Here is a 23,990-nt window from a genome sequence, read left to right as displayed (position 1 = left end):
ACTGTTCACCAAAAAAAAAAAAAAAAAAAAATTCTATATAATCACCCTCCCAAGAACTTTAGAAAGTACTTCAAAAAAAAATCACACTTTTGAGGCAGGGCTAAATTGCAGTTCCCACTCGGACAGGCAGAACAGCGAGTGGAGGCTCGCATCATGAACTTTTGCTCCAGAAAGACTGCAGGAATACATTACCAAAGCCCAGAGGACCCACAGACCCTCCAAAGGAAGCGGACTGCTCCTGCAGGACCCAGGAGACACCCCAAATACTGCGAGTGCCCAAACTGTGGCGGGAAAGGGAGATCATCCCACACAAGGGGGATCATCTGCCCCTGAACACAAACCCCCACTGGGGAACGTGAAGGTCTAGACTACAGGAGAAGATTCTGACCTTACTTGGAGCTCATTGAATTTAGAAAGCTGAGCAACATGCCCAAATGAAGCAGCAGGAAAATCCCTGTAGGCTTGCTGAGTCAATTACTGCCTTGCTTCGCAGTGGACCTTCAGGAGGGCTACCAGAGGCACTTAGAAAAGGCCATAGGGAGAAGGAAATCTCTAGCTGAACTTTGAAACAATCTGAACCCACTGAGAAGTCTCCTGGCCAGAACAGAAGGGAGGGCATGAATCCAGTGTCCAGAATCCACAGGTAGGGGAAGCAGGAAAGCCCTACTTATTTTTTGCAGCTCGGAGGTGGGTAGCCTGGGAGAAGTTCACAACCCTGCTTTCCCACTGCTTGGAAACACACTTGGTGCTGTTGAGGGTGGGGCACATTGAGAGTGAGACCAGCCCTTTGTGTTGCGTGGGAGCTGGGTGAAGCCTGTGACTGCCAGCCTTGCCCACTTCCCTGACAACCTGCATGACACAGCAAAGGCACCCACGATCCTCCTAGGAACATAACTTCATTGACCTGGAACCTCACCCCCATCCTCCACAGCAGTTGCAGCAAGACCTGCCCAAGTAGAGTCTGAGTTCAGACATGCCTATCCCTTCCCCCACCTAATGGTCATTGTCTACCCACCCTGGTAAATGAAGACAAAGGGCATATACTCTTGGGAGTTCTGGGGCCCTGGCCACCACCTGTTCCTCCCCATGCTACCATAGCTGATGTTCTCTTGAAAATGCCAGCTCCCAGGAGGAGGCCAATGAGAACAAAAATAGTGCATTAATCAAACAAAGCTACAGACCCTCACAGAGTCCATTTCACTCTCCTACAACCTCCACTGGAGCAGATGCTCATATCCATGGCTGAGAGACCCACAGACAGTTCTATGCAGACAGTCGTCAGTACCAGCCCAGAGCCTGGTAGACTTGGTGGGTGGCCAGATCCAGAAGAGAGATAACCATCACTACAGCTCGGCTCTCAGAAAGCCACATCCCTAGGAAAAGAAGGAGAGTACTACATCAAGGACACACCCAGTGGGACATAAGGAACTGTACAACAGCCTTGTGTCCTAGACCTTCCCTCTTACATAGACTACCCAAATGAGAAGGAACCAGAAAACCAACTCTGGTAATATGACAAAACTAGGTTCTTTAACACCTCCCCCAAAATTACAGTAGCTTTCTAGCAATGGATCCAAACCAAGAAGAAATTCCTGATTTACCTAAAAAATAATTCAGAAAGTTAGGTATTAAGATAATCAGTGAGGCACCAGAGAAAGTTGAAGCCTGATGTAAGGAAATAAAAAAAAAAAAATCATACGAGAAGTGAAGGGAGAAATATTCACTGAAATAAATAACACAAATAAAAAACAATCAAAACTTTCAGAATCAACGCAAAATGCTCTCAAAATTCTCAACAATAGAATGAAACGAGTAGCAGAAAAAGCTTTGGAGCTCAGAGACAAGGTTTTTGAATAAACCCAATCCAACAAAGACAAAGAGAAAAGAATAAGAAAATATGAATAAATCCTTCATGAAATCTTGGATTATGTTAAACAATCAAACCAAGAATAATTGGCATTCCCAAGGAAGAAGAGAAGTCTAAATGTTTGGGAGAATAATCAAGGAAAACTTCCCTGGCCTTGCTAGAGAACTAGACATCCAAATACAGGAAGTTCAAAGAATGCCTGGGAAATTCATCACCAAAAAATTATTGCCTAGACACATTGTCATCAGGTTATCTAAAGTTAAGATGAAGGAAAGAATCTTAAGAGCCATGAGGCAAAAACGCTAGGTAACCTATAAAGGAAAACCTATCGGATTAACAGCAGATTTCTCAGCAGAAATCCTACAAGCTAGAAGGGATTGGGCCTTATCTTCAACCTCCACAAACAAAACAATTATCAGCCAAGAATTTTATACCCAGCAAAACTAAGCTTTATAAATGAAGGAAAGACACAGTCTTTTTTAGACAAACAAATGCTGAGAGAATTTGCCACTACCAAGCCAGCACTATAAGAACTGCTAAAAGGAGCTCTAGATCTTGAAACAAATCCTGGAAACACATCAAAATAGAGTCTCTTTAAAGCATAAATCTCACAGGACCTGCAAAACAAAAAATACAGTTAAAAAAACAAAAATGAAAAACAGGGTGTACAGGCAACAAATAGCACAATTAATGGAACGTTACCCCACATCTCAATACTGACATTGAATATAAATGGCCTAAATGCTCCACTTAAAAGATAAAGAATTGCAGAATGGATAAGAGTCCACCAACCAACTATCTGCTGCCTTCAACAGACACATCTAACACATAAGGACTCACATAAACTTAAAGTAAAGGGATGGAAAAAGACCTCCCATGAAAACAACAAAAGTGAGCAGGGGTAGCTATTCTTATATCAGACAAAACAGACTTTAAAGCAACAGCAGTTAAAAAAGACAAAGAGGGTCCTTATATGATGCTAAAAGGCCTTGTCCAACAGGGAATTATCACAATCCTAAATATATATTCACCTAAGTCTGGAGCTCCCAAATTTGTAAAACAATTACTACTAGACCTAAGGTATAGACAGCAACTAAATAATATGGGGGACTTTAATACTCCACTGATAGCACTAGAAAGGTAGTCAAGACAGAAAGTCAACAAAGAAACAATGGATTTAAACTACACCCTGGAAAAAATGAACTTAACAGATATTTACAGAACATTCCACGCAACAACCACAGACATTCTATTTAAGAGTGCATAGAATGTTCTCCAAGATAGAGGAAATGATAGGCCACAAAATGAACCTCAATAAATTCAAGAAAACTGAAATTATATCAAACACTTGCTTGGACCATGGGGGAATAAATCTGAAAATCAATGCCAAAAGGAACCTTCAAAATGATGCGAATACATGGAAATTAAATAACCTGCTCCTGAATGATCATTCAGTCAAAAATGAAATCAAGATGGAAATTAAAAAGTATTTTGAACGGAATGAATGACATTTGTGACACAACCTATCAAAACCTCTGGGATACAGTGAAAACAGTGCTAAGAGGAAAGTTCACAGCCCTAAATGCCTACATCAAAAAGTCTGAAAGAGCACAAGCAAACAATCTAAGGTCGCACCTCAAGGAACTAGAGAAACAAGAACAAACTCAACTGAAATCCAGCAGAAGAAAGGAAGTAATCAAGATCAGAGAAAAAGTAAATGAAATGGAATTTAAAAAAATACAAAAGATAAATGAAACAAAAACTGGTTCTTTGAAAAGATAAATAAAATTTATAGACTATTAGCAAGATTAACCAAAAAAAAGAAGAGAAAAAATCCAAATAAGCTCTATTAGAATCGAAACAAGAGATATTACAACTGACACCACAGAAATACAAAAGATAATTAAGGACTATTATAAACACCTTTATGCACATAAACTAAAAATCCTAGAGGAGATGGATAAATTCCTGGAAAGATACAACCTTCCTAGCTTATATCAGGAAGAATTAGATACTCTGAACAGACCAATAACAAGCAGCAAGATTGAAATGGTAATCAAAAAATTACCAAAAAAAAAAGTCCAAGACCAGACAGATTCACAGCAGAATTCTACCATACATTCAAAGAAGAATTGATAGCAATCCTATTGACACTAATCCACAAAATAGAGAAAGAGAGAACCCTCCCTAAATCATTCTATGAAGCCAATATCACTCCAGTACCAAAACCAGGAAAGGACTTAACCAAAAAGAAAACTACTGACCAACATCCCTGATGAACACAGATGCAAAAATCCTTAACTAAACACTAGCTAACCAAATCCAACAACATATCAAAACAATAATCCACCATGATCAAATGGGTTTCATACCGGGGATGCAGGGATGGTTTAACATACTCAAGTCATTAATATTATACACCACATAAACAGAATAAAAAACCAAAACCACATGATCATCTCAAAAGATCAGAAAAAACATTTGGCAAAATCCAGCATCCTTTTATAATTAAACCTCTCAGCAAAATTGGCATGCAAGGGACATACTTCAATGTAATAAAAATCATCTGTGACAAGCCCACAGGCAACATAATACTGAGTGAGGAAAAGTTGAAAGCATTCCCTCTGAGAACTGGAACAAGACAAGGATGCCCACTCTCACCACTCCTCTTCAACATAATGCTGGAAATCCTAGCCAGAGCAGTAAGACAGGAGAAAGAAATGAAGGGCTTCCAAATCAGTATAGAGGAAGTCAAAATTGTAGCTGTTTGCTGATGTTATGATTGTTTACCTAGAAAACCCTAAAGACTTATCTAGAAGCTCCTAGAAATGATAAAATAATTTAGCAAAATTTCTGGATACAAAATCAATGTAGCTCTTCTATACACCAACAGTGACCAAGCTGAGAATCACATCAAGAGCTCAACCCCTTTAACAATAGCTGCAATAAATAAATAAATAAAATACCTAGGAATATACCTAATCAAGGAGGTGAAAGACCTTTACAAGAAAAACTACAAAACACTGCTGAAAGAAATGATAGATGACACAAAAATGAAAACACTTTTCATGCTCATGAGTGGGTAGAATCAATATTGTGAAAATGACCATACTGCCAAAGTTACATACAAATTCAACACAATCCTCATCAAAATACCACCATCATTCTTCACAGAATTAGAAAAAACAATTCTAAAATTCATATGGAACTAAAAAAGAGCCCACATAGCCAAAGCAAGACTAAGCAAAAAGAACAAATCTGGAGGCATCACATTACCTGATTTCAAACTATACTATAAGGCCATAGTCAACAAAACAGCATGGTACTGGCAGAAAAACAGGCATACAGACCAATGGAACAAAATAGAGAACCATAAATAAACCTTAATATTACAGCCAACTGATCTTTGACAAAGCAAACAAAAACATAAAGTGGAGAAATGTCATTTTATGTAATAAATGGTGCTGGATAATTGGCAAACTGCCTGTAGGAGAATGGAACTAGATCCTCATCTCTCACTGTCCACAAAAATCAACTCAATATGAATCAAGGACTTAAATCCAAGGCCTGAAATTATGAAAATTCTAGAAGATAGCATTAGAAAAACCCTTGTAGACATTGGCTTGGTCAAAGATTTCATTACTAAGAACCCAAAAGTAAATGTAATTAAAACAAAGATAAATAGCTGGGACTTAATTAAACTAAATAGCTTTTGCACAGCAAAAGGAATTCAGCAGAGTAAACAAACAACCCACAAAGTGGGAGAAAATCTTCACAATCTATTACAATCTTTGTCCCATCTGAAAACTATAAAAATTCTAGAAGATAACATTGGAAAAACCCTTCTAGACATTGGCTTGCAAGAACCCAAAAGCAAATGTAATAAAAACAAAGATAAATAGCTGGGACTTAATTAAACTAAAGAGCTTTTGCACAGCAAAAGGAACAGTCAGCAGAATAAACAGATAACCCACAGAGTGGGAGAAAATCTTCACAATCTTCACAATTTTTGTCACATCTGACAAAGGACTAATATCCAGAATCTACAAAGAACTCAAACAAATTAGCAAGTAAAAAACAAGCAATTCATCAAAAAGTGTGCTAAGGACATGAATAGACAATTCTCAAAACAAGATATACAAATGGCTAACAAACATATGAAACACTGCTCAACATCACTAATGATCAGGAAAATGCAAATCAAAACCACAATGTGATACCATCTTACTCCTGCAAGAATGGTCATAATCAAAAAATCAAAAATAGTAGGTGTTGGCATGGATGTGATGAGCAGGGGACACTTCTGCACTGCTGGTGGCAATGTAAACCAGTACAACCACTATGGAAAACAGTGTGAAGATTCCTTAAAGAACTAAAAGTAGATCTACCATTTGATCCAGCAATTGTGCTACTAGGTATAGACCCAGAGGAAAAGAAGTTATTATACAAAAAACATACTTGCACACACATGTTTATAGCAGCACAATTTGCAATTGCAAAAACATGGAACCAACTCAAATGTCAAATGCCCGTCAATCAATTAGTGGATAAGAAACCATTATATATATATATATATATATCATATGTATGTGTCATATATCATATGTATATGATGGAATACTACTCAACCATAAAAAGGAATGAATTAATGCCATTCACAGTGACCTGGATCAGATTGGAAACTATTATTCTAAGTGAAGTAACTCAGGAATGAAAAAGCAAACTTCATACGTTCCTACTTGTATGTGGTTGCTAAGCTATGAGGATGCAAAGGCATGGGAAAGACACAGTGGACTTTGGGGGCTCAAGGGGAAGGGGTGGGAAGGGAGTGAGAGATAAAAGACCACAAATTGGGTGCAGGGTTTACTGCTCAGGTGGTGGGTGCACCAAAATCTCACAAATCACCACCAAAGAACTTACGTAACCAAACACCACCTGTTCCCCAATAGCCTATGGAAGTAAGAAAAACAAATAAATAAATAAATAAATAAAGCTAAACAATCATACTTTTAATAATAAGCTAAAAGTTGCTACAATTTTTTTTAAAAAACAGGTAACAATGAAAAAATAGGTAAAGAAAAGGAACACATGAAAATACAAATGACTTTCATATGTATGGAAAGATGCTCAGCCTCACTAATGAAAAAAGAAATGTTAACCCACACTAAAATATTTTTAACTTATATTGTAAAGACCAACAGTTATAATATACCATGGTGACATGGAAGAAAATGGAAATATTTTATACACTGTTGATGGCACTATAATTAATAATATATAAAATAAAGGGCGATGTTATTCAAAACTGGAAACAAATGCTCTTCAACCCAATAATTCTTCTTCCAGCAATTTGTCCTATAATTATTAGCAAATGTTTGCAAAGGAATATATGCTAGGTATAATACCAGATTTGAAATTACCCACAAATTTATCAAAAAAGGGTTTGATTAAAAATTGTGGTCAGCCCTGCATGGGAACAGCTTTGCCACAGTGCTCCTTGCAGGTACCCAGAGTCCACTCAGCCACAGGCTTGCACTGCAGCTGATCTGAGTCTTGCCAGGATACCTCGAAATGCAAGAAGGTGAGGGCCAGCAAATGGCTGCTCCAAAAACTCGTATCACTTGCCTCCCCACCCCTGTGGGAGGCCACCATGTTTCTCATCACCTCTCAGATTGTGATAAAGGGTGGGGTTCTCTGCCCTCTCCTCTCAGAATAGAGCTGCATAACACAAAATCGTTTAGCTCAATCAAGAATTGGGTTCTTGGCTGGGTGCGGTGGCTCATGCTTGTAATCCCGGCACTTTGGGAGGCTGAGGCAGGTGTATCACCTGAGGTCAGGAGTTCGAGACCAGCCTGGCCAACAACATGATGAAACCCCATCTCTACTGAAAACACAAAAATTACCTGGGCATGGTGGCACACACCTGTAATTTCAGCTACTCGGGAAGCTGAGGGCTGAGGTAGGAAAATATCTTGAACCTGGGAGTCGGAGGTTGCAGTGACCTGAGATTACACCACTATACTCCAGCCTGGGCAACAACAGTGAAATTCCTCTGTCAAAAAAAAAAACAAACAAACAAACAAAAACCAACAAACCTGTGTTCTTAGCAATGGGAATCCCATAGCCCATGTTGTGGTCATCTAACCCATTTTGTTTAGATGTCATCCTTCTTGGTATCTACAGCAACGGTGCATGACTATTCTTTGCTTAGCTGTTTGTGCAAATAAAAAACTGTCTGAATCTAAATGACTCTTTTATCTTTACCAGTTTATTGGTCAGGTTTTGGTCTTAGGTTCACCTTATGTATTGGTGCCTGACAAACCTCTACGAAAGAGTAATGTACTCATTAAAAAGAATGAGGCAATCCTATATGTTCTGATACAGAATCATCTCCAATATAGATTGTTAAAAGAAAAAACATCAATGTGATCAATGTGCAATGCAGTGTAAACAGCTTTTTTGTGTTTAAAAAACAGAAGAGAACATATAAACGTGAAAGCACATATAGGCATAGAAATTTCTGAAACGATACTAAAGAAAGAGGTAAGTTAGAATCTCAGAGAGTAGGACAAAAAAGGAAGAAAGCCTTACTTTTTACTGCATACCCTCTTTAAACTTTCTGAATGTTTTACTCCATCCAGAAAAGTACTTTAAGGAGAAACTGAGGCAATAGAAAGAATACATCATTTAAAAGACAGTTCTTATATTTGTTTTAAAGTTGCATGCACTGATTTATTTTTATTCATAGCTTTCTTTAAAAACACATATTACTTTATAATGCATAATTAAATAAACTTATTTTTTAAATTGTCTATCTCATCATCTCTAGCCTAGCCATAGAATTTAAGCTCATCATAAAGAATGAGATTTTCTTCTTTACTTTCATTTATATCTATAGCATTATGCCTGACATATAAAATACACTCTGTAAAAAGTTGTTGAGTAATTGGATGAATTTTATTTCTGTAAATTATAAATGATATTAATCTGCATTCTGCATTTCTTCCCTTAATAAGTTCCTAATAGCTTCTCCATGCTCAGAGGCCACCCCTTGTTGCCTTCCTTACTTTTATTTGGCATTGCCTAATGGACATCCCTCTAATAACTCAGGCCCGAATTGAAAACTTGCCAGATATAATAAAACTATTTATTTGGTGATCCTATGATAGAATAATGATAGATCCTTTGTTTCCTTTGGAAAGGCAGTTGCAGGGTTAAAAGTGAAGGCCTACATCGAGGAAAATAAACTGAAAAAAAAAATAAGGAAAAGGAAGCAAGTAGATGCAAAGGGAAAATAAGAAAAAAATAAAATAAAGAGTTATTATTATGTATGGCATTTTAAAATTGTGTGTAACCACCCAAAACGGCCCTGTGAGAAAGGCTATTATCTCCTATATCACAAATATAAAAACAGGATACAGAGAAGCTGAAGAAGTCTTCAATCCCTATTCCTCAATAGCCACCAAGGAAAACAAACAGGATTTGAGCCCAGGTCTGTGTGACCCTTTGAGCAGAAGTTTATCTGGGGAGCAGGTTTTCCCTCTGAGGAGAGAGAATCAATGTCTGGAGATACACACACAGACTCTGGAGCTTGCCCTGGGCTCTGCCTGTGTATAAGACATGAAATCACATTACTTAGTGCCATTTTCCTTCTAGTTTTAAATTTAAGATTATTGTGATTTGTGGACTTGCTAATCTTACATTTCTTCAAGTTTCATATGAGTGAAATAAGACATAAAGACTTCTGTTAAATGTGTTAAAAGTAGATTAATTGTTTTGCATATGATGAAGGGAATATCTTAATACCAGTATTATACAAAAATGCATTGTTTTCATTAACATGAACTAAAGGAGCAAATGGTAACATATCTTGTTTTCTATTAGTTGCTATTAGCGGGATGCTAGTAGCTTTTCATCAGCATGCTACTTCTAGTGGAAGTAGCTAGTAAGATATTTGGAGACTGGCTAAATGTGGGCTAAATTACTGTAATCCTCAATAAACTCATATAAAGTTAGCCAAGCCCCTCTAGGGTGTTTGTAAGCCTGAGGCAAGAGTACAAACAGAGAACCACGTATGAATCTAAAGAGTTACAAATCAAGCTAAAAAACTAGTGAATCAAATATGCTCTACTCCCCTCCCTTGACAGATAGACATCCCTTCACGTCCACATCCCACAGGTCAAAGTCCTGCCCATACTGCAAACAGCTGCCTGCTGGCCACCCCTCAAGAAGGCAGATGAGGGAAGAGAACAGTGAAGACCTTCGAGGGACTATCAGAGCTGTTGAGGCAGGAAACTGGGTGTTGTGTGGGGAGATGGTGTTCTGGAAGGCGGTGGCAACTTCCTGTAGTCATCTCCCCTGGGCTCATAAGGCCCTGCCCTTGTGACACAGGATATGACCGAGGAGGACCACAGTGGGACCCTCTAGGAACCCAGTTCAGGGCAGGAAGCCCCACTGGCATGGGTATAAGGGGGATGTGAAAGGAGGATTTCCATTGAACTCTTTGCTTGAATACTAAAATGTACATAATTTACCTCATTGGCCAAAGAATCTAATGTAAAAATATAGTAAATTCATTCAGACAACAATTATAAAATGTATGTTAAGCCTATTGGGCTGTGTCAGCAGCTGATGTCTGTCAGTCTGTGAAAAATACCTATTTAGAGAAAGGAACCAGAGGTCTGGCAATTGATCAGATTTAAACCAGGAGCAATAAGGACAACCAAAACAATAAGAAAAATGGTCTGAATACACCCCTGGTGCAAAACCAGAAGGTAGTTTGAGAAGATAGGGCTGCCCTATCAGACAGAAAATACGAGGAGCTGATTTATGCCGTTAAGAAAACATGGGTGGCGTCTGCTGCTATCCCTGTGCCCCAGTTCTGCTTTTCATCTCCTCCAGGGCTGCAAAACGCTCACCAAACAGCATGGGCCAGTTTGCTCAATTTGGCTGAGACAAGGGGGCAAATTGTGCCAGGTTTCCGAGAACGGAGAGAGCTGTGAGGATATGGAACATTTAGTTTTAACAATGGCAATGTTTCAGGCAAACCAGGAGAATTTGGTCACCCTAGCCTGGGTTTTTCATTAAGAAGGCTACTCAGTGGAACCAGGCGTAGAAGAATCTAGGGGGAGACTGTGTGCGTGGCATTTATTGTTGGGGCTCTAGATTGAAGGTTGTGGAATTCCAGCTCTTCACCTTGTGGCTGTGAGGTCTCATTCAAGCTGCTGAACTTCTGTATGCCGTCATTTTTTTCAGCTGTAAAATGGAGCAAGTCAGAGTAACCAACTCAAAGTTGAGAGAAAAAATGAAAGTCAGCTCTAAGCATGGTGCCTGATATATAAACATGATCAATAAGTCTTACTATTGCTATTACTAAAACAATACTTTGAGAGAGTGCTGAGGGTTGAACAAGAGAGACCAAATCCTGGTGAAATTTAGGGGCAATTATTGGTGTTGGGTCACAAGTCATAGGCAGAATGTAGTAAGAGGGATGTGAGCCTGGAGCACTGGGGCAGGATGCCAGGGCATGGATGAAGTGAGGGAGCACAGGCACTTTCTAAATGAGGAGCACTATCAAGAACAGTGCTTTCTCTTATTCAGTGCTGGGCTGTGTCTGGGTAAGAAATCGCCCACTCTATCACTGGCAAAAAATAAATAGGATAAATTTTTTTGCAGAAAAAAGGGGGACACTGGAAACTTGTGAAATGATAGATGATAAAACCAATAAGGAAGAGGTAATTGTTGGTAAAAATGTAAGCAATTGCCTCCACTCATTATTTGGCTCCGAAGTAGAAGCAAAACTAAGACATGATGTGTACTACGAGCATATTAAAGTTACAGACATCAGAAGTTCCAAAGATGGGACAGGCTGAGTCATTCATCCAATCAAACAGTACAACAGAAGCTATGAAATGATGACCCTGGGCAAGATTTGGAAAACCATTGTCCAATTCTGCCTATATGCTGTTTTACTTTCTTTTTTAAATACCCAACATTCAGGCTAATTTAAAAAATCAAGAGATTTAACCAGAAAATTGGAATTTCTGTCCTCATTTGTAATGGCAGAAATTAATCAGCCCTTGACTAGTATCCCAAAGGTTGATGATGGTGGGCTGCTTCTGAAGGGCCATGAGCTTTGCATGTACCTCAGCAAACGCCCAGCCAGTGTAAGTCTTAAAAGCTGTAAAAGAAGACAGCAGTTTGGATCCTTTTTTATACCTGTTTCTTTAAGAAGTGGACTGTCAGAACAAAAGTGAGACAAATATTTACAACTGAGAAATTTCAAAAGTATCAGATATTCAAGTCAGATGCAAACTGGGGTCTTTACAACAGGAAGACTCCAAATTTAAACAGGGCCAGAGAAAAAGCCAACAAGGGAGGAATGAATTCATTGCCATGGAAGTAACATCAAAGATTGAAAAAGAGACAAGCAAATACCAGACCCCCTCTGCCCCGGGAAAAAAAAAAAAAAAAGCAAACAAATAAAAAACAACCAAACAAACAAAAATATAATAAGATCAAAGAAAAAGAGAGTGGCAGATTCTGGGACCTCATGCGTTTAACATCAGTGCAGGCTTTCTCCTGGGATTTATCCTGTTGGAGCTCACCTGTGACAATAGCAAATCCAGCAAGTTACCAGATGGACCATGTTGTCTAAGACGCTGAGACTGTGAGTGAAACTTTGCAATCTAATACCTGGCAATGTTGACCACTAAGATCAATGAAAGGCACCTATTCAATATGAGAAGACCAAGCAAGAAAGAAAAGTAAGAAAAGAAAGAGACCAAATTGCCAAAAAGGACAATAAGGCAAAAGCCGATTTAGAAGCAAATTGCCAGTGTTCTTTATAAAATCCAATTTAACAAATATCTGTTGCATCTATTAATGGTTTAATCATATCTCTTGGAATTACATATTCAAAAATGAATCAGATATTATCTGTGCCTTTGAGAAAATTTTAGGGAGGTATCCCAAAACATTCAACAAATATTTCTTTCAGCGTCTACTGTGTATCAAGTTTCCCTTCAAGTAGGTGAAATGTCTCAATGTAAAAGAGAAGATTCCTACCCTCAGAGTGCTTGCATTCTAACAGGAGAGGCAAACTATAAAGAATAAACACAAGTAAATGAATTATATAGTAAGTAAGAAGATAATAAATGCTATGAGAAGAACAAAAATAGATGAAAGTAATGGATCTAGGAGTTCTTGGAGGAAACGAGATTGCAATTTTAGATATGTCAGTCAAGGTAGGCATCATTGAGATGGTGCCATTTGAGAAGAGACAAAAAAAGTCAGTTTTCCAGGATGCTGTCTGAGAGTGCTTGCTCAGGGTATTGATCCCTTTTCCCTACCACAACTAGGCTCCGTTTTTCATGCTTCCACCACCTCTCACGTGAGGCCAAACTATACCTCTTTGATCTAATCTTTGCCCTTTTCATTTAATTATTTATTTATTTTTCCATTTTTACTTCAAGAAAATAATTTTCTGTAAAGGTGATTATGATTTTTCTCTGAAAATCCTTCAGCAGAATAGAGTAACTATTCTCTGAAAATCCTTCAGAAAATGGAATAATTATCTATTCTTTTCAGCCTACCATTCAAATATCCTATTCCATGGTACCAACTGATCTTGCTTACTTTATTTGTGACTTAAAATTTGATGGTTTCCTGTAGTTTTTGGTCACTAGTATGCTTACATTGTTTCTATTATACTTTGCCTTCCATCAGTCTGTTGGAGGATGAATTTGTCTTTAGCGACTGGCCCTACATTTTTAGATAGAGGCAGTGTGTGATTTATCCTTAATTCCACCACAGGGCCTTGAATCATGCTTCACAAAAAGTAAGGGATCAGCAACTACTAAGTGAATCGAATTTGTGTCAAACAATTAGAATTAACTTTTTCAAGTGTTTCTAAGAGTTGGTAACAGAATAATAAGAATAAAAGAGTTTTTGACCAGTATTCACTGAAAATTACTGGTCAGATAAGACAGATTTTGTTCAGAAAGTCTATGACAACTGTAAGTTGCCAATGAATGGATGAGCACATTATCTAATGGAAGCAGGATGTCCAGCTCAGTCTTCCGTATATTAAAGGCCTTGGGCCATGTCATACAGACTATGTACTCAGAAATACAATCTCCATTCAGTATCATCCACATCTGCCAAATAATGAAATATTCTAGAATCTGAATAGAAAGGCATAATCAGATCTTTGGCATCCTCGGAAATGAAAACTGTGAAAGAAAATTAAAAATGATTAAAAGCAGGTTTGAAATGCAGACAAAGGTGCACCAATTAAATATATACAGAAAGAAAGCAGACGTGGAAAACTAGTACCTTTGAAAGTAAATATTAAGATCAAAAGAGGCCGTTGTAAAATAATCATTATGATCTCTAATTAAAACGCTTGTACTAACCCTATGAGTATAGCACATAAAATATCAATAAATGCAAAAGTAAAAGACTTCTGATTGTTACTATGTGGATATTGGTTAATAGTGCCCTGATGTGAGTACCTGTGTTGCAGTTCCAACATGCAGAGGCCCTAGAGCCAGGCTGAGGAAGATGGTTGTTGGTTTAACCAGTTATGCTGCCAGATGAATGAACTAATGGACAGAGTTCAACAGGAAAAGCCAAGGTTGGGAACGTTGGAGGGAGCCAATGAGAAGCCAGCAGAACTAAGCTGGAGAATAGCTTGAGGATGATCCATATTCAATTTTTGCAAAGAGTAGTTACAATAACTCGGCCAGCCCAAGTCTTCCATAGTGGTAATTCTTATATGGAGGGCTTGACGGAGAGAAACAGCTTAGAGGAAGATTTTAATTTTTATTATCAAAGTTTTGGTAAATCAGACAAAAATATGAAAACAGATGATCTGAGGGATATATTTATTAATGTAGAATTAAGAAGTGTGTAGCCTATGTGTTTATAAAATATTCAGAAAAGAAAAACATCATTATATGAAGCAAATGTCTCCAGTCTAATTTACTCTGATAATGGACTAAACCTATAATTCAATAGTAGAATTATAACTTCCAATTCTCAGCTACTTAAAACATCTAAAAATCTAAATTGGGTTGAAAATTCACACTCATATTCAAATACACATAAAAACGGTTTTGCTTCTTTTCCCTAACTGGATTCAATATGCTCATCAGCCTCTGTTGCTTCTAATGATAGAAAAATCTAACCTTGGTGATGAATAATAATTAGTTAATGATTATTTAAAACGTAGTGCATTATTGGGTATATACTGGGTTATGTGGTGATGTTCTCTCTGTACTTTTTTCCTCTTCCCTCAGCAGATCACTAACGGGGTGGTTTGTTTATTGTGCTGCATCAAGGGAGTCATGCCTTTCATGAGTCCCACGTGTTTGGAGGCAAAAGAGTTGCATGACAGCTTTTGTTGCTGTTGTCAGTAGGACTTGCCTTGGTGTACTAATCAGGGTTCTCTAGAGGGACAGAACTAATAGGATACATGTACATATTAAAGGGAGTTTATTGAGGAGAACTGACTCACACAATCACAAGGTGAAGCCCCATGGTAGGTTGTCTGCCAGTTGAAGAGCAAGAAAGGTGGTAGTGGCTCAGTCCAAGTCTTAAAACCTAAAAATAGGGCAGCCAACAGTGCAGTCTTGGGTCTGTGGCAGAAGGCCCAAGAGCCCCCGGCAAACCACTGGTGTAAGTCCAAGAGTCCAAAACCCAAAGAACTCAGAGTCTGATATTCAAGAGCATGAAGCATCCAGCACAGGAGAAAGATGAAGGCCAGAAGACTCGGCAAGTCAGCTTCTTCCACCTTCTTCTGTCTGCTTTTTCTAGCAGCTCTGGCAGTTGACTAGATGGTACCCACCCACACTGTGGGTGGATCTTCCTGAGGGGGAGTCCTCTCCCAGTCCACTGACTCAAATGTTAGTCTCTTCTGGCGACATCCGGAAACACCCAGATACACCCAGAAACAATACTTTGCATCCTTCTGTCAAGTTGGCACTTCATATTAGCCATCACACTTGGCCTAAGGGGGTGAGATATAGTCACTAGGACTCTCCCAAACCTCCACATCCAGCTACCAGCCCTTAATACATGTACTGAGAGCTTCGGCCCATTTGTACCCTCAACCTGCTCTTCTGGTCCTGGAGACCCTCAGTAGCCTGCCTCGCACTGTGCTACAGTGACCAGGTCACTGTGGAACCCCTCAAGCCTTCTGCATTGCTTCTTCCTCAGCCTTTGCTAACCTGTCTTCTCCTCCCCAGCTGATTTTCTCTGGGATCATGCTGAACCTGAGACAGTTCTAACAGGCTTGCAGCCATCACTGCCATGGGTGCTTCTGGGAGGCAGTACCTTTCTGTGTTTTCCAAGATCTGTCTTGTTACCTGTATCCATATCCACCCAACTCACATCCAGTTTCAATCCCTCAGGGAGAGCCAGAGAGCAGACCTCAAGCTACTGCCTAACTGTGCTCTTGTCTCAACCAACTTCCTCTGAAAATCTTCCACCCAGAATAGAGGAGAGATTGCTCCCCTCAGTGTAATAGGACACAACAATTTTTTAACATATAGTACCCTCTATACTACCTGACTGGAAAAAACTCTCCACCCTGAATGTTTTAAATAGCATTGTGTTTTGCTATTTAAAAGACAGCAGCTTTCTTTCTGTTTTTTTCACTTACATTTTCCTGCAAACAATATTTTCTTAAACCATTACTGAGTGAAGTGGAACATTAATATTTTTGAAATTGAGGAAAATAGCCAACACAAAAATTAAAATATCATTAAATATTTAAAATAATAAAAATAAGTAAAGGTAACATCCAATTAAACATATATTTTTACAGTATAAATTTGATGTATGTGAAACATTTGCAAATCTAAAATGGATTTTTTTCTGTTTTTTAATTTTTTACTTTTATGTTAAGTTCAGGGGTACCTGTGCAGGATGTGCAGGTTTGTCATATAGGTAAACATATGCCATAGTGATTAGCTGCACAGAACATCCCATTTCCTACGTATTAAGCTCAGCATCCATTAGCTATTCTTTCTGATGCTCTACCTCCTCCCAACCTTCCACAGGCCCCACTGTGAGTTGTTCACCTCTCTGTGTCCATGTCTTCTTAACATTCAGCTCCCATTTATAAGAGAACATGCAGTGTTTGGTTTTCTGTTCCTGCATTAGTTTGCTGAGGGTAATGGCCTCCTGCTCCATCCATGTTCCTGCAAAGGACATGATTTCATTTCTTTTTATGGCTGCATAGTATTCCACGGTGTATATGTACCACATTTTCTTTATCCAGTCTATCATTGATGGACATTTAGGTTGATTCCGTATGTTTGCTGTTGTGAATTGTGCTGCAATGAACATATAGGTGCATGCATCTTTATAATAAAATGATTTATATTCCTTTGGAATATACGCAGTAATTAAATTGCTGATTCAAATGGTATTTCTGCCTCTTGGTCTTTGAGGAATCACCACACTGTCTTCCACAATGGTTGAACGAATTTACTTTCCCACCAACGTGTAAAAATATTTCTTTTTCTCCACAATCATGTCAGTATCTGTTGTTGACTTTCTAATGATAGCCATTCTGACTGATGTGTGATGGTATCTCATTGTGGTTTGGATTTGGATTTCTCTAATGATCAGTGATATTGAACTTTTTTCATATGTTTGTTAGCTGCATGCATGTCTTCTTTTGAGAGCTGCCTGTTCTTGTCTTTTGCCCCACTTTTTATGGGGTTGTTTTTTTATTGTGAATTTATTTAAGTTCCTTGTAGATGCTGGATATTAGGCCTTTGTCAGATGAATAGATTGCAAAATTTTTCTCCCATTCTGTAGGTTGTCTGTTTACTCTGATAATAGTTTCTTTTTCTGTGCAGACACTCTTTCGTTTAATTAGGTCCCATTTGCCAATTTTTGCTTTAGTTGTAATTGCTTTTGGCATCTTCATCATGAAGTCTTCACCTGTGCCTGTGTCCTGAATGGTATTACTTAGATTTTCTTCTGGAGATTTTAGAGTTTTGGGTTTTACATTTAAGTCTTTAATCCATCTTGAGTTGATTTTCTTATGTGGTCTAAGGAAGGGGTCCAATTTCAATTTTCTGCATATGGCTAGCCAGTTATCCCAGCACTATTTATTAAATGGGGAATCCTTTTCCCATTACTTATTTTTGTCAGTTTTGGCAAAGATCAGATGATTGTAGGTGTGTGGTCTTATTTCTGGGCTCTCTATTCTATGATTCCATTGGTCTGTGTGTCTGCTCTTATACCAGTACCATGCTGTTTTGGTTAGTGTAGCCTTATAGTATAGTGTGAAGTAGGGTAGCATGATGCCTCCAGCTTTGTTCTTTTTGCTTAGGATTGTCTTGGTTATTCAAGCTCACTTTTGGTTTCCTATAAATTTTAAAAGAGTTTCTTCTAATTTCATTAAGAATGTCAATGGTAGTTTAACGGGAATAGCATTGAATCTATAAATTGCTTTGGGCAGTGTGGCCATTTTCACAATATTGATTCTCCCTATCCATGAGCATGGAATGTTTTTCCATTTGTGCTCTCTTCAATTTATTTGATCAGTGGTTTGTAGTTCTCCTTGAAGAGGTCCCTCGCTTTCCTTTTTAGCTATATTTCTAGGTATTTTGTTCTTTGTGTAGCAATTACGAATGGGAGTTCGTTATGATTTAGCTCTTGGCTTGCCTGCTGTTGGTGTATAGGAATGCTAGTGATTCGTGGACATGATTTTGTATTATGAGACTTTGCTGAAGTTGCTTATCAGCTAAGAACCTTTTGGGTTGAGACAATGGAGTTTTCTAGATATCTGATTATGTCATCTGCAAACAAAGATAATTTGACTTCCTTTCTTCCTACTTGAATAACTTTTATCTCTTTCTCTTGCCTAATTGCCTAGCCAGAACTTCCAATACTATGTTAAATAGGAGTGGTGAGGAGAGGGCATCCATGTCTTGTGCCAGTTTTCAAGGGGAATGCTTCCGGTTTTTGCCCATTCAGTATGACATTGGCTGTGGGCTTTCCATATGTGGGTCTTCTTATTTTGAGGTATGTTCCTTCCATATCTAGTTTTCTGACAGTTTTTAACATGAAGGGATGTTGAATTTTATTAAAGGCCTTTACTGCATCTACTGAGATAATCATGTGGTTTTTGTCTTTAGTTCTGTTTATCCACTCTTATGGATTTGTACCCTTTCTTAATGTAAATGACTCAAATTTAAAATGTTTGAATATAGCAATAAATCAACAAAGGGGATTTTTGAATACTTTTACAAAATATTTGTGGAATTTACAAGTTCACTGGTAATTTTAAATTTTCCAGAATGTTTTATGAGATTTCGGAGCCATTCACGTAATAAGTTATAAAACTCAGAGACAAATCTAGACTTGATCTAAATGCTTGACAAAAGAAAACTAGAGCTCAAACTAATTTACTACTGAAAATATGAGCACAAATGGAACACAAGAATGGTTCAATAAGAGATAATTTGTTAACTTGCAATGTAGTAATATAATTCAACTCATCAGTAGATCAAACAAAATACTCTATTGTCTGTCACATGGATTTTTGAAATAATCATAAACAGAACGAAGCATTCATTCTTATTTAAAATAAATACATAAATAATTTATGTGTAAAAGAGCAGAAGGATATTCTCTTAATGTAGAGTCAGAACTAGTGTTATGTATACTTGAGAAATAAAATGTTTTCTTTTGTGATGGTGGTGGTGTTGATGTTACAAGTTTGTATACCATTATTATTGTTTAATATTGCTTAGAAAGTTTTGGCTAGGAGTTAGGAAGTTTTGATGGCGACAGTAAAATAGGAAATAAATGTATAAGAAATTGATTTCATATTAATGTATTTAATAAGGTGATATATATATATACACACACACATATATATCATATGATTACCATCATACCTTGGAGATATTGTGGATTCAGTTCCAGACTAATGCAATAAAGTGAATATTGCAATAATCAAGTGTCACAAAGTTTTTGGTTTCGTAGTACATATAAAAGATATGTTTACACTATATTATAGTCTATTAAGTGTGCAATAATCACATTATATTTAAAATATATATGCCTCAATTTAAAGATTTTTTTTTCCAAAAAAAAAAAAAAAAAAAGCTAACACAAAGACACAAAGTGAGCACCCACTGTTGGAAAAATAGTGTTGATAGATCTATTTGCCACAGGGCTGATACAAACCTTCCATTCATGAAAACCACAAAATCTGTGAAGTACAACAAAGCAAAGTACAATAAAACAAGGTATTGCCTGTATCTCCCTCAAAAATTAAAAGAAAATTACTAAAAAGTATATGATTTAATATAAAAGTATATGCAAGTATCTGGATAAAGAAAATATACCAGCAGCAATAAGATGAGCACAGCGTTTACATGATAAAATATTTAATGAATTAAAACAATTCATATACAATGGAATTTTTGAAATCATGAAATTCATAGAAATTAATTTAATGATGGGTATGTGAACTAGAGAAATAAAATAATAACCTTAGTTGGGAGACTTTATTAGAAATTTTCTGAAAATAGTGAACAACAGTGGGTTCTTAGAAAGAAAAATGAAATATTTTAAAAACATCCATTCTTCTCCAACTAGATGTTTTAATGTAAATAATAAATTATCAATAAAAATTCTAACAAGCTAGTTAAATAAAATTATTCTGTAATTAAGCTTTAAAATGAAATAGATAAAATATCAAAGAGTTCTCTTTAAAATTTGTAGTCGTAAGTAAAAGTGGGCAAAAGGATTAATAATCCTCTTCACCTATTACACTGTATTGAGTAACTTTTTTTTTTACTAGTGTGAAGCTTGTAAAAAAATCTAGAAAGAGCCTTTAGTATATCAGTAGCTATTCATGTAAGAAGACATTCTGATTGGGAGACCACATCCTCCTGAAACATTAAGAGAGAGACAGATAAAAAGAGACAGTGAACTAGAGATAGAGAAGTATCCAAATATAGATGTAGTTGAAGTACATGCTGACAGTGATATTTCAAAGCAGTAGAAAAAACTGCATTTCTCATTAAATGGTATTGCGACAAACCTGATAATATAAATTATCTCGATTCTTTTTCATAGTAGAAAAAATACTCATAACAGTACACCTTGCTTTTAAAATAATGTATCTATTAAAAAGGCAATTTGTGTTAATATTAATTAGAAATAAAAGTAGTAAAAGAAAAAATACCCTAGTATCTCATAACCTTTCCAAAGTGAACCACTATTAAATTAGATTGGTGCAAAAGTAATTGCGGTTTTTGCCATTACTTTTAGTGGCAAAAATCGCAACTGCTTTTGCACCAACCTGATAATAACAATTCAGTGTATTTCCTCTCAGACTATGCTTTATGCTCAACTTCTTATTGTTGACATCATACTTTATATCCAATTATAACTCTTACATTTTAAAATCAACATTATATTTACTTCCCATTATATTACAGATGTTTAATAAGCATCATTATTGACAAGTGAAATTTCATCATATTGATTCTTAATTAACTGGTTCACAAAATGGTACAGAACATTTGGAATATTTCCTGTTTTTCTTCATTATAGATGACAATTGTGGACAATCTTATGCATAAGGCTTTTTGCATACAATATAGGCTTTTAAACTAGGTTCATCTGTAGCTGAATAGAGGTATGTTTTGTTTGTCTCTTGGCTTTAGTATGGCCATATCCTTTAAGATGCTTGGATAAGAGATAATTTAAAAGACATTGATTTTCTTTTTCTTTTTCCCTCCTTCTGTAAATTATTGTTTTATTTAGTATTAAAAAGGTTCAGAAAGGAAGTGAAAATGGTTTTTTAAAATAGGCCTTTAAGAAGCAAGCAATTACAGTTATTTTTACATGGGCTAATCAGTATCCTTTTAAATGTGTAATCAAGTGGCATCTATAATTATTTGAGCCACTTGGCTCATGCATACAATTGAATCTGCCAAAAACGCATGTGTTTACTTTCCTTTCCTAATCTTTCAGAGCTTGTAACTAAGAGTTTGTTTTTATTTTCACCCCAAAAGCTTAGTTTTGGAGGAATTCCAGTACCAGGAAAACCTGGGACCTTTTTAAAGAAAAACTTCCATGGATGCATCGAAAACCTTTACTACAATGGAGTAAACATAATTGACCTGGCTAAGAGACGAAAGCATCAGATCTATACTGTGGTAAGTCAACCCATCTGTTTTGTCTTGATGGTTTCTACCACTTTGGGGTAAGTCTTGCTTTCACCAGCCCATTCCTGCACCCATTCATAATATGTTTATCTTATGCTCTGAGTTCCCATCAGTCTCTGAGGTGACACTGGAGAGAAAGAGAATGGCAGGTATTGAATCAGTGTAAATTGCACTAGTGGAAGAAACAAAGACATTAGAGCCATCCAGAGAGTTCATTTTTTTTTTTTTTTTTTTTTTTTGACTGTGGGGTATATTTCAGCTGTGGGTAGTATTTGCAGTCTATATTGGGACAATATGATTTTTTTATTATCTTTGGAAAATGAAACAAGAAAACCACATATTCCATTAAATTCTATGGCCTGGGAGTTACATATTTGTCTACTTATTGTTAATATTAAAAATAGTTTATTTTAAATGAGGGAGATGAAACTTTTAGTGTGTTTGAGATTCTCATTTATCATACTGACAAATTAAATGATTTTCTAATTAAGTAACATTTGGCTTCCCTAATAGACAATGAGTTTCATGAGGGTCAGGACCGTGTTTGTTTTTTTTTTTCACTACTGCATTCACAATGACTAACAGAGTGCCTTACACATGGTAGGTGCTCAATAAAGGTGTTGATGTTTCCAACAATAACTTTGGATTTGTCTGTTTCTCCCTCCAGTTCTATCCATTTTTGGTTTATATATTTTGTAGCTCTGTTGTTGATACATACACATTTAGTATGCTATGTGTTCTGGTGGATTCACTCTTATCATTATATAATATTATTATCTGTCTGATAGCTCTCTTTGCTCTGAAGTCTGTCTGATATTAACATAGTCACTCTTGCTTTTCCTCTATAAATGTCTTTGTAGTGTAACTTTTCCCATCCTTTTGCTTTTAGCCTGCCTATATCATTATTTTTGAAGTGAGTTTCTTGTAAGCAACGAATAGTTGGGTTATGGTTTTTTAATTCATGCTTTCAATTTCTGTCTTTTAATTGGTCTATTTAGCAAATTTACATTTAATGTAATGAATGTGTTGGGCTTAAATACTTGTTTATTTTTGTTTTCTGAGTTTTAAAAAATTCTCTTTTCTCTACCTTCCTGTGTTTCTTGGATAGTTTTTAAAATTCTATTTTGCTTTATTTAGTGTTAGAGTATATCTATGTATGCTTTTGTTACTGGTTTATGTAGACATTTTATTATATATACATAACTTATAGTAGTTTACTGGTTTAATCATTTTACTAATTTAACTGATGTGTAGAAACCTAATTTCCATTTACATCCCTTTATTTTCCCTTATTTACTTTATAATTGTCTTCATTCGACAATTATATTTTTAGAACCATTTCTATATATTTAGAACCATTTCAAGTAGTATGATTTTTGCTACAATGTCAGACATCATGTAGAGAATTCCAGAGGAGAAGGAGAGTTTGTTGCATTTACTCATATTTTTGCCCAATATTGACAAAAGGTAAAGAAAAGCTCTTGAAACCACCAGGGATATGTTTGGCTTGGATTAGTATCAAAGACTCATTACTGCTTCCCATGTGACCTGCAGTGACATCACAGTGTTTGTGTGTGGGTGGGAGAGGGATGCCCCTCATATCACTGGAGGGTGATGACAGTCCTGACTCACCACTAAACCATCTCTGAGACTGCTCCTGCAGGGGTTAAGGGGGGTTCCTCATGATAGTTCAGCAGGGGCAGAAGTCTAGGCTTTCCTTGTGATCTCAGTTGATACCATGGGGAGAGACTTGGTTCTATCTGACAATGATTAAATTCCCAGATCTTCAGAATTGTTCTTGTAAGCCACAGATTCCCAGATTGATCTTCCCATATACCACCCTGGCCAGAAATCTGGGCACCTCACTACAGCATGGCTCAATGGAAGTGGGGCCACAATCTTTTCTATGGCAT

At 36.8% G+C, this 23,990-nt stretch overlaps 1 protein-coding gene across 1 annotated transcript in view; it reads left to right on the top strand.

Moving 5' to 3' along the window:
* The window catches only part of CNTNAP5 (contactin associated protein family member 5), an 832,800-nt gene that overhangs the window by 399,736 nt on the left and 409,074 nt on the right, over positions 1–23,990 (top strand). The window contains exon 7 of the mRNA XM_031651151.1: positions 21,925–22,115. Within this exon, the coding sequence (XP_031507011.1) occupies positions 21,925–22,115 (191 nt within the window). The remainder of the gene's footprint in view (positions 1–21,924; positions 22,116–23,990) is intronic.

Source organism: Papio anubis, chromosome 10 (assembly GCF_008728515.1).
Source record: "Papio anubis isolate 15944 chromosome 10, Panubis1.0, whole genome shotgun sequence".
Classification (NCBI taxonomy): Eukaryota; Metazoa; Chordata; class Mammalia; order Primates; family Cercopithecidae; genus Papio; species Papio anubis.
This window is presented reverse-complemented; position numbering and strand designations above follow the sequence as displayed.